This window comes from Stomoxys calcitrans, chromosome 5 (genome assembly GCF_963082655.1).
Source record: "Stomoxys calcitrans chromosome 5, idStoCalc2.1, whole genome shotgun sequence".
In the NCBI taxonomy this organism is placed as follows: Eukaryota; Metazoa; Arthropoda; class Insecta; order Diptera; family Muscidae; genus Stomoxys; species Stomoxys calcitrans.
This window is the reverse complement of record NC_081556.1, coordinates 74,321,104-74,333,577: the sequence shown is the minus strand read 5'-3', so window position 1 is coordinate 74,333,577 and position 12,474 is coordinate 74,321,104. Positions and strand designations below refer to the sequence as shown.

The window sequence follows — 12,474 nt, the reverse complement described above, 5'->3', positions numbered from 1 at the left end:
AAACATTTTTCCCATTTTCTAAAATACTTCATATATTAAATGGGATGGTTCGGTCGGGTTGAATCTTATATACCCTACCCTTCACCATTCATCCAAAACGGAGTAAAATTACAAACTCAAGAAATCTGTGCTAGACTTCGGTATTTATAGTAGAAGTCGTTACCTAACCATGACCCGATCTGGTCCATCATACCCACATAAAAAGAAGTATTCTGTTGTATACAGTCGCACAGTGGAAGAAAATCGAAAAGAAACCTACTTAAAAAATATGCAGTGCGAGGACGGGTTGAGATATGAGATATGAGGACCACGGAGGTGACCAAATTTAGGGGCCCACCAAAAGGTACCCGCAAAACTAAGGAGCTTGAAATTGAGATCTAACAAATCTAAATTTCAAATTTCTCTTCCCGTTCTCACACGGCATATTTTTTACTAGTGTTTTTTCGATTTTCTCCTACTGTGAGTTGTATAGGCATCGCTTAATCAGTTCTAAATGCTACAGTGGATACAGAAATAACGTACATTAAATACAAATAGAAAAATAATTGAGGCGTTATTAACAAAATAACTTACAGCGGCATAAAATAATGTTGTTTTAAAACAATATGATCGACACATAAAATTCAGAAAAGTGCGTGAATTCTTTCCTTGAATCGATAGTACGGTCCTTATAATTTAATGTTTGAGGATTATTTCACGCACATGTTGACCGTGACTACGCCTCAAATGGTCCATCCGATTTGTCCAATTTCGGCATGCTCTTTTCAACATTCGGTCGATATCTCACTAATAAATGTTTCAATGTTGTCTTCTAGTGCGTCAATTGCTTGTCTGTATGAGACATTGGCTCTAACATAGCCCCGCAAAAAATATTCTAAAGGCGTTAATCGCAAAATCTAGGCGGCCAATTGACCGGTCTCGAACGTGAAATAAAATGTTCACCGAACTCGCCTCTCAATAATTTGATTGTTACGCGTCTGTGTGGCATGTGGCAGCGTTTTGTTTTAATCATATGCCATGCAAGTCAAGCTCTTGCATTTTGGGTAAACAAAGTTGGATATCATCTTTGCAGAAGTACGATCCAATGATGCCACCAGCGCACAAACCGCACCAAACTGTGACTTGTTTTGGATGCTTTGGTAGCTCTTGCAATGCCTCTGGCTGATCTTCACTCCAAAATCGACAATTTCACTTATTTACGTACCCATTGAGCCAAAAATGAGCTTCGTCGCTCAATGGCAGAAGCTCGGGATGAACTTTCCTAACAGAGCACTCATTTTGATAATAAAAACCAATAATTTGCAAGCCATGTATTTGACAGTGAAACAAGAAAAAAAGAAAAAAAGAAAAAAGAAGAATACAGAGAATACTGTATTATATCAAAAGTGAGTTAGTTTCCCTTGCAATGAATAATAGAGTTCGGATTTGTATGCAAAATCAAAATGTCATCTATTTTTGTGTAAATCCTCTTATACATTGATATATATAAATAGGCTTTTCGAAGTTCCCAAGTCATTGTGGGTACACAAAATAAGTTTTTGTTGAAAAATACCATCGCATTTTCCAAATAATAGATCGCAATATTTCGATTTTGCATAGAAATATGGACTCTAGTGATATCACATTAAATAATCGTGCAGCTCGCTCAGTCCGAGCGTCATTGAATTAATTCCCAGTTTCTAGGGGAATTCCTCTAAGCATATTGATACACACACTTAAGAGAGCAATTGAATGAATCAACTTCTAGCTCGCATTGCAAATCCCGGTATTTCTCTCGAAATAAGAGAACAAAAAACCAGAAAGAGTCGTTCGAGTGTAACGTTTGTTTTATAAAATCTGAATATTGAATGATTTCTTAATCAGTAAGCGTTTTAAGCTACAGCTACACTCAGGTTTAAGTCGCGCCGCGGAATAAAACAGCACAACAACAACAACCGAGTTAAATAAGAACAAATAAAAACAGCAAAAATCCCAAAGAATTTGACAACAAATTCTTTTAACTTTAACAGAAATGTGGAAAATTTGTAAGAAAGCAATACAAAAAAAAAAAAAAAAGAGTAACAAATGAAACAACTGTCTGCAAAGAAAACGCGGCGGATTACAAAAATAATAATTGTGTGAACTCCTTTGTTTATTTTAGTTATACTCGCTGCCACATGGACCCATTTAGTTTGTGCTCAATGCAATTTCCAAGATTGTAATAGGGGCCAGCCATTGCCAATGCCCAACGGACAGCAACAGAAAAGCCCAATTATGGATTATTATAACACAAATAGACCCAATACTCTGGCTAGTGAAACGCATACCGCTCAGAGTGTCCATCCCAATGCTCCTCCATCCCAAATATATTTTCCGAACGATAGCTACAATGTGCGCGTACCTTCAGAGGTGTTTGATGCCAGATTGTTTGGCCTGCTGTCGGGAGCATTGCAGGATCGAAATTTCTGCATTTCCCCCGTCTCAATGCAAATTCTATTGACTTTCCTATCAACCGTATCCGAGGGCAAACTGTTTGACGAACTATCGCGTCTCTTGAATCTAGCAAATGGCGGCCATACGCAAGTGGCCCAAATCTATCGAATGCTAACCCAAGTTCCACGCAACAATGACAATGTGAGCAATACCCTCATTCTGGCCAACAAACTGTTCTATGACTGGCGCTTTGGTGAAACTCAGCCCAATTTTAATAATTATGCCCATGCAAACTTTGCCACCGAAGTGAATTCTATGGACTTTGTCAATTCGTTAGCAGCAGCTAACATCATTAATCATTGGGTAGCCACAAAGACTCGCAATTTAATTAAAAACGTAGTCTTCCCCAACTATCTGAGTCCGGATACCACAGCCCTGCTTATAAACTCACTGTATTTCAAAAGTGAATGGCAAACTAAATTTGGAACTTACGACACCGATTTTCATCCATTCCATCTTAACAACCAGCAACAGGTGCAAGTAGAGATGATGTACAACGAAGATATCTTCCGCTATGGGGAATTCGAGCAATTGGGCGCCAGTGTTTTGGAGTTGCCCTACAAACTGGAAGATTTCAGTATGTTGATCATTTTACCCAATGACATCGAGGGTTTGGCAGCGCTGGAGAAGCGTTTATCGACCATAACAATAAAGCTCATAGCGCATCGACTGGAACGACGGGAAGTTCAAGTAAAGTTGCCAAAGTTTTCTATAGAATTTGATGTGGACATGGTGCAGCCTTTGCAACACGTAAGTTTAGTATTTCATCAATGTGTAAATTCCTTTCAATATACAAAGTTCTACGTCCAAAAAATACGATCAAAAATGTATCGACTCGGACTGACTTTTACGTTGTAGAAATCGAACATGATAAACATTTTGTTTCAAATGAGAACCGTATCAAAAATATTTCTCTGTTCATAGAGCAGCAGCGTATAGCTTAAAACTACACAAAACCGTCCGTCCGTCCGTCTGTCCGAAAGCACGTTAACTTTCGAAAGAGTAAAACTAGCCGTTTGAAATTTTGCACAAATACTTCTTATTAGTATAGGTCGGTTGGGATTGTCAATGGGCCATATCGGTCCATGTTTTGATAAAGCTGCCATATAAACCGATCTTGGGTCTTTAATTCTTGAGTATCTATAGTGCGCAATTCTTATCCGATTGGAATGAAATTAAGCACGACGTGTTTTGTTATGATATCTAATAACTGTGCCAAGTATGGTTCAAATCGGTCCATAACCTGATATAGTAGCCATATAAACCGATCTTGGGTCTTGACTTCTTTAGCCTCTAGAGGTGGCAATTCCTATCCGAATTGTCTGAATTTTTGCACGACGTGTTTTGTCATAACTTCCAACAACTGTGCTATGTATGGTTCGAATCGTTCCATAACCTGATATAGCTGCTATATAAGCCGATATTGAATCTTGACTTCTTAAGCCACTAGAGGACGCAATTCTTATCCGATTTGGCTGAAATTGTGCATGAGGTGTTGTGTTATGATTTCCAACAACTGCGCCAAGTACGGGTGAAATCGATCCATAACCTGATATAGCTGTCATATAAACCGGTCTGAGGTCTTGATTTCTCGACCCATTAGAGGGCGCAAATTCTATCCGATTTCTCTAAAATTTTGAACAATGTGTTTCGTTATGACTTTCAGCAACTTTGCATAGTTTGGTTCAAACCGTCCATAACCTGTTATAGCTGCCATATAAACCGATCTAGGATCTTGACTTCTTGAGTATCTATAGGGCTCAATTTTTATTTGATTTGTGTGAAAGTTTGTACAACGGCTTCTCCCATTACCTTCAACATACGTGTCAAATATGGTTTGAATCGGTCTATAACCTTATACAGCTCCCCTATAAAACGATCTCGCTATTTTACTTTGGAGCCCCTAAAGGGCTAAATCTTTATTCGATTTGGCTGAAATTTTACACAACGACTTCTCCTTATTCCTTCCTTTCATTTGTTTGCCTAAAAAGAGACTCCGGGAAAAGAACTCGACAAATTCGATCCATGGTGGAGGGCCGGCCGAACTTAGCCCGCTTTTAGTTTTTTTTTTTTTTTTTTTTGATTTTTTGAATAATTACCGACTATCGACAAGCCATCTTTTCCCAAAAGCATGACCTTATATGATAGGAAAATTTGTATACCCTACACCACCACTGTGGTACAGGGTATTAAAAGTTTGTGCGTTTGTTTGCAACAAAGGAGAAGAGCGAGACCTATTAAGTATACCGACCAACTAAGAATCACTTTCTGATTCGATTTTGACCGTGATTCTGTCTGTCCGTATGTGAGTCCATGTATTCTTGTAATTAAAGTGCACGTCGTATGTGTTGTCCAATCATCGCGAAATTTTGTACATATCACTTTTTTGGCCCAAGGACGGACGCTATTGTTAAAAATCGGTTAAGATTTAGGTATAGCTCCAATATATATGTATCGCCCGATTTGCACTTAAATCGTCGTAGTAACTACAATTTTCAACAGATCTGCACAAGCTTTTGCACGGATTGTTTTGCCACTAATCTTAGCATATCTGCAAAATTTCATTAACATCGGTTCAGACTTAGAGATAGCTGCCATATATATGTATCGCCCGATTTGCACTTAAATGGCCGTAGTAGCTACAATGTCCAACCGATCTGCACAAAATTTGGCACGGATAGTTTTGTTACTGATACTAACATAACTGCAAGATTTCATCAAAATCGGTTCTGATTTGGATATATATATATGTATCGCCTGATTTGCACTTATATGGCCGTAGTTACAACAAATTTCGACCGATCTGCACAATATTTGGCACGGATTGTTTTTTAACTGATCTAGCATATCTGCGAGATTTCATCAAAATCGTTTCAAATTTGGAGGTAGTACCCATACATATTTATCGCCGGATTTGCAGTTATATGGCCGTAGTAACAACAATTTTGAAACGATCTGTTTGAAAGTCGGTTCAGATTTAGATATAGCTCTCATATACATTTGTATTTATATATTGCCCGAATTTTTAATTGTAGGGCAGGTGTAGTCTATTATTTAGTCGGCTCCGTTCGACTTTTACCTTTCCTTACTGATTTTAAACTAATTTCATTCTTCCACTTTACATTAATACAAATTTCATTTTATTATCTCCTTCTTAACTCAAGCTAAAATTTTTCTAAGAAAGTTCTATTCTTGAGATTTTTCTACCCATTTGTCGAGATGGGTTAAAGCCGTCCATCCGTTCAAGAGATAACTGAAATCACGATAGCGTTCGAACGAATGAGGCTATCCGCATAAAAATTGTCATTGATACTCCCTACTGATGTAGATAGTTGGCCGTTGGAAATGGGTCATTTGGTTCTGATAGATTTTAGTGTATAACACTAAACAATTTTAAAACACTTAAAAATAGCTTCGTACTGCGTTTCTATATTCCAAAAATGGACGCAATTTTTATTATTTTTATACCCGACCCACTACTGTGGTACAAGGAAGAGAGATAGACCCATTAACAAGCATACCGATCTGCTCAGAATCACTTTCTGAATTGATTTAGCTATGTCCGTCTGTCTCTCTGTCTGTCGGTCTTTCTGTCCATGTTAATTTGTGTACAAATATATTCCAGGCATCTTTTTTGGCCTAGAGAAGTAGCCTTTTGAAATTGGAGGAAATCGGTTCAGATTTGGAAAAGCTTCCATATGTGTTCATCCGATTTGAACTAATACTGGAATAATGTCGTCATTTGTCAATCGATCCTCTCGAATTTTAGCACGTGATTTGTCTTATGACTCTTCTGATCACTAGTGAGTTTTAAAGAAATCGGTTCAGATTTAGATATAGTTCCCATGTATATTTCGATATTCACTACTAAAGCCTTTCGACTGCATTTGACCGATCGATCCAAAATTTTGCTCAAGTATTTCCCTTAAGACTCCTAAAATATGTACGAATTTTAGTCGAAATTAAAATAGAGACAAGATTTTAATAAAATTTTTCAAAAAAACAAAATTTGAATGTAATTTTTTAAGACAGAATTTAATTGAAATTTTTTCTACGCTGAAAATTTTAATGAATTTTTTTCAAAAGCATAAAATTTTAATGAAATTTTTTCTAAAACATAAAATTTTAATGACTCTTTTTCCAAACGCAAAGTTTCCATGAATTTTTTTAAACAAAATTTTTATTCAGTTTTTTCTAAATAATTTTTAATAAAATATTTTTATTAACAATTTTTCTAAGCACAAAGTTTCAAGGACATTAAAGTTAAGATAATTCTTCATAGAAATTTTTAAGGGCAACATTTTATAGATGTTTCTCTTATGTTTCTAATGAAAAGTTTGCCCTTACACATGATTCTAATAAAAATTTTTTGAGTCGGTTCAAACCTGATATTATGTGCCCACCTATGTGCCGGTGCCTGTTAGACGCGAAAAGCAGACAATGATATAGGAAATGCTAAAACGTGTCATAATCTTCCCCACAAGCCCTAAACACGCTATAACTTCTGCAAAAGGGCGCAGGTATGCCTATGTGTCCCGTTATGGACCGAAAACGATACATATCAACTTCTAACTTCCTTTCAGTAATAGTCTCGTCTTCTTCGATCCAAATGATTTTCGCCGCCCTTCCGACAATTTCAGTGCTCCCTAGCGTTAAGTGGGTGTTCGTCGCCCACGCTCACCGCGCGGCGCCGAAAGGCTTTGGACAAGCTACGTTTATTGGCGGTAGTAATATGGCTTTCACAGCCAAATGATTGGCATTTTTATTCCCCTTTACATAGCTACGGCACCCAAACAATGTAGATCGTACCATCCTCAGACAAGGCGTTAATCTTGTTCTTACACTCCAAGACTGTTCGTGACCTTACCGTCCTGGTTGTTACAGCCCTGATGGCCTGTTAACTGCCCGTAAAGATGTTCCCACTCTGCGTTCTCGCGGTAACATTATACCACATCACACATTTCGTGACCACCTGGATCTTCACCTGCAGGACCATATTATGGTCAGGAAGGCGGAAACAGATCTCTGGATCCTCAATGTAGATCCCCGGGCCCATTCTGTCCTCTGGCTTAGATACATTTGTTGTGGCTTCCACTCGACCTCAAGTGCCGTCTCAGGAATGATATCGGAAAGCTATTTCATTCCTTATAGGTTTCCTATCGTCGTCTCAATTATTTAGCGATGGTGTGATCTGCTCCTATCTTCTATCCATTCTCCCATCTTTTAAGTCTCATAGCCGCAGTGAGTGCTTCGCACTTAATCCGAATGCTTCGGTGTCGAATATCTAGAATGTGACACTGTCAATTCAGTTTCCTGTCCGAGATCACTCCTAACTATTTGACCTTATCCCCATTTAAGAGACCTGTAAAAAAGTATCACAAATTTTGAATTTTCGCTAAATGAAAAAAAAAAAAATGAAATTCGCGGACACATTCTATGATAGGTGAGACATTTTTTGGTTTCATTAAAATGTGAACTGTTATGGATACAGGTTACACCTACTGAAGTGGCTACCATACAAATTTTGTCGCAATTTTGAGCGCGGCGAAATTTCTACTTTCCAACCCTTGTGAAATATGTAAGATCTAAATCGAACAATTATTACAATTTCTTCCGATCTAGCCATGTCCGTCTATCGTTCAAAAGCACGTTAACGATTGAATGAGTAAAACCAGCCAGTCGAAATGTCTCCTAATATGTGTAGGACCGTTGGGCTGAATCGATAGATGTTTAGATATAGCTCCCATATAAACCAATACCTAGATTTGACTTCTTGAACCAAAAAGACTTCTGAAACGACTTCCAATATCCATGTCAAGTATTGACAAAATCGGTCGGTCTACAACCTCATATAGATCCCATATAAACCGAATTCCAGATTGGACTTCTTTAACCCTCACAAGGCGCAATTCTTGTCCGACTTATGACTTCATTTATCCATGCTCAATATTGTCGAAATCGGGTTAAAGCCGCTCGTTCGATTTCACATCTTGACCAGGTACAGCAATCATTTGTTTTTATAAAAATCCCTGTGGTCTTCTTCTAATGCTTTCCAAATATACATATTACGGGTCTTCTTATAAATATAAATCACTAGCCCAACCGGGCCCGCTTCGCTGCGCCTTCTTTAACTCTATAATATCTTTTTAGGGTGGGGACACTTCGCTCCTAATGCGGATATCGAATTCATGCCATTGTAGCCTATGACGTTGAACACCATCCTGGCGAGAACATCGGACAAATCGATGTTTATCCCCTCTTAATGATGGCGACATTTGCGAGGTACAAAGCCATGCATGGTCATTTAAAAAATTGTTCCCAAAGAGGTGTCGCACTGCAGGACGCCGTTCGGACTCGGTTATATAAAAAGGTTCCTTATCATTGAGTTTAAACTTAAATCGGAAAGCACTCATTGATGTGTGAGAATTTGTCCCTTCTCAGTTCCTGGTGGTAATGTTCTTCCTTAGGGAATTGTTCCCATTAGGGGAGTAGTATTCGTAATCTACTCCCCAATAGCTTTAATTTGATTTCCATGTAGCCTTGGTCGGCCAATATGCCCATTTGGGGGTGGGCGACTCCCCATTACTTAGAATGTTTTATGCCATATTTGAAATCTACTGCTTAATACAATACTTTTCATTTGAGTCCCATATTGACATGATCTTCGAATATATCTGTTTAGAGGAGTTTTGGAGTTGGGGGGACCAGCTGGGTACTTGGGCTCAAATTTTAATACCATATTCGTTTTCTGGTCTCCAATACCCTTCATTTGATACCCTTGTTGTGCCCATCGGACCACTTTCGGATATGGCGTTTTTGGCGTATGATCCGATTTTGCTGAAATTTGACACAGTGACTTATGTTAGGCTTTTCGACATCCGTGTCGTATATGGTTCAGTTCGGTCCATACTTGGATATAGCTACCAAAAAGACCAATGTTTTGTTCTTCAAAATTAAACAATGACTTGTAATTATTAGACCACTCAATTTCAGTGTCGAATTTGGTCCAAATCGAACCATATTTCGATATACCTGCTATGGGGGCATAAATTATGCATTTCTCACCAGATTATGACGAAAGGTGGTTTATATATATACCCGTGGTGGTGGGTATCCAAAGTTCAGCCCGGCCGCACATAACGCCTTTTTACTTGTTTCTTCTGGTCTTTATACAATTTCGCCAGCAACATTCAACCAGTATACGGTCTTGCGGTTTGATCTTGTTTTCATCTTGGGCATTGCTCCTTTACGCGAGCTCGTAATTACTGCCATAGTATCCTCGACAAAATGTCTAGTATCTCGATAGACTTGATCTTCTCCCAAGCATTTGTAAATCTCGTCAATGTTGTGTCATCAAATCTCGTAATGTTGTGTCATCGTCTGGTGGATTCGAAAATATTATCTGGTGGTGAGTTGTCATCTGTCATCGGACAGAACGAGATATATTGATAGTCACTTCCTATATATGTTTCCAAAACATTCAATTCTCTTGTCTTGTGAATAATAGTCTCTAAGACAAAGGCAACATCCAATATAGGACCATTGAAACCTGGCGGTGGAATGTCGGCGTGACACCGATATTCCTTTTTCTTGGGTCCGTAAATTGCATTCCCCACGCAGCCGCGCTCGATTTTAATTCTTTTTTAATCTATTATTACTACTAAATTCCCCATGAACAGTCCACTAAGGAACAGGGGATACTTCTCCCATATAAAGGGGCCTCCTTTTTTATGGCAAGTCCGAACGGCGTGCCGCATAGCGACACCAATTGGTAGAGAAGTTTTAACATGGCAGGATACCTCACAAAAGTAGCCAGCATTGGTAAAGGGATAACCACGCTGAGAAAAATTTTCTGATTTTTGCGCCGGGATTTTAACCCAGGCGCTCGACGAACATGCTAACCTCTGCGCCACGGTGGCCTCCAATCAATTATCAACTATTTTAATTTCTAAACAATGTTTGCAGTCTAAAAATATATCTTAAAAATGTTCAAATTTCTCCTTTTCCATTTTAGATGGGCTTATACTCGTTATTTAACAATGACTCTCGCATCAATATATTCAAAGACCAGACTCAGCGACCTTTAGTGGTGAATTCGATAAAGCATAAAACCTATATAAATGTAAATGAGATTGGCACCGAAGCTGCTGCTGCCACTGGTAAGATTTATATATACAAATTATAAGATAGTTAAGAAAATTTCCGCTTTTTTGAAGCCAACTATTATTTAAATAACGAATTCTTCCTTTATTTTTAGTTGCCAAGATAACACCTTTATCAATACCTCTCCAGGTGAAGAGTTTTATTGCAGATCATCCCTTCATATTTGTAATACGCAATTCAAATGCTGTTTATTTCATGGGACATGTTGTAAAATTTTAACAATATAAATATAAAGGCAACAAATACAATAAAAAAGAAACTTAGTTATAAATAAAAAATTAACCATTGTTTGGCTTAATTATTTTTCTTGTGGATTCACAAAAAATGTGAACTAAGCGAGAAGTGAGAAAGTTTTAAAAGTTTACGTGATGAATTTGAAGCACTAAAAAAGAGATGTCCATAATGAAAATATATGTGAAATACTCTCTTTAAAATTTTTAATTCTTTCATAAAATAATAAATTGTAAATACTGTTTTACATCTTCCAAGCGTTTAATCAACAAAAATTATTGTTTTAAAATAAAAACATTCATTGCTGTCTCAACACGACGGAAACAAATAGCGAATACGAATACGTGCGGTTTCCCATCAACGCTACCGTAAAGGGCTGACTATCGCTGCAGTAAACGGGTTTTCATTATCTTATAAACTATTCAGTATCTTAAATGCTAGAAATGGAGGAAGTAAATTGCAGTTGTTGTTGTTGCAGTGTTGTACACTGAGGCGGCAGCCATTGACGATAAAGGAATCCATCGGGTCAATCCAGTACGCACAACCGGCCGCCATGGGATTGGGATCGCAAATAAATTGTCATCTGCTGATATGGGCTAGCACTAAGTTCATTCGCACGAAAACTGTCTGTTAATTGATTGCGAAATATGCCGGATTCTAATGGAGGCCACCGTGGAGCAGAGTTAAGCTACTTCGCCTATGAAGCCGAGCGCCAAGCTTTAAATCCCGGCGTGAACATCAGAAAAATGTTCACCGGTGATTATCCCCTTACTAATGCTGCTCACATTTATAAGGTATCCTGCCATGTTAAAATATATCTGCCAAGTGGTGTCGCTATGCGATACGCCGTTCGGACTCGTTATAAAAAAGGACGCCCCTTATCATTGAGCTTAATCTTAAGTCGGACTGCAGTCATTGATACGAAAGAAGTATCCTTTGTTCCTTGGTGGAATGTTCATGGGATATTTAGTTAGTACTATTCAATTACATATTGTAGCATAAAACAAGTAAAAGCGTGCTAAATTCATAAGAATGGATTTTCTATTGGATATATACCAGGTTATGAACGTATTTGGACCATACTTTGTTTGTATATTGGAGACCATAGAACAAGCTTCTGTGCAAAATTTCATCCAAATTGGATAAGAATTGCGTCCTGTAGGGGCTCAAGAAGTAAAATCGGAATCGATTCCGACCATATTTGTCGTAATTGCGGCCAGTAGAGGCTCAAGAAGTCAAGATCCAAGATCGGTTTATATGGCAGCCATATCAAAAGCTCATTTACAATCCCAGCTGACCTACATTTATAGGAAGCATTCGTGTAAAATTTCAAGCGCCTAACTTAATTTATTCGAAAGTAAGCGTGCTTTCGAAAGACGGACGGGAATGACTAAATCGGCTTAAAATGTCAAGACGACCAAGAATATGTATACTTTGTAGGGTCTCAGAACAATATCTCGATGTGTTACAAACGGAATGGCGAAAATAGTATTCCCTCATCCGTCACCATTGTTATACCCTACACCACCACTGTGGTAAAGGGTATTATAAGTTTGTGCATTTGTTTGCAACGCTAAGAAGGAGAAGAGACCCATTGATAAGAATTCT

The 12,474-nt window shown here is 38.1% G+C and overlaps 2 protein-coding genes across 2 annotated transcripts in view; one reads left to right on the top strand and one right to left on the bottom strand.

Annotated features, from left to right (window-relative positions):
- The window catches only part of LOC106085256 (protein prickle), a 571,237-nt gene that overhangs the window by 526,730 nt on the left and 32,033 nt on the right, over nucleotides 1–12,474 (bottom strand). The window lies entirely within an intron of this gene.
- Nucleotides 1,847–10,917, top strand: LOC106085257 (serine protease inhibitor 42Dd). The gene is made up of 4 exons (XM_013249413.2): nucleotides 1,847–2,024; nucleotides 2,141–3,222; nucleotides 10,487–10,631; nucleotides 10,730–10,917. The coding sequence occupies exons 1-4, from the start codon at nucleotides 2,012–2,014 to the stop codon at nucleotides 10,852–10,854; spliced, it is 1,365 nt and encodes a 454-aa protein (XP_013104867.2). The 5' UTR covers nucleotides 1,847–2,011; the 3' UTR covers nucleotides 10,855–10,917.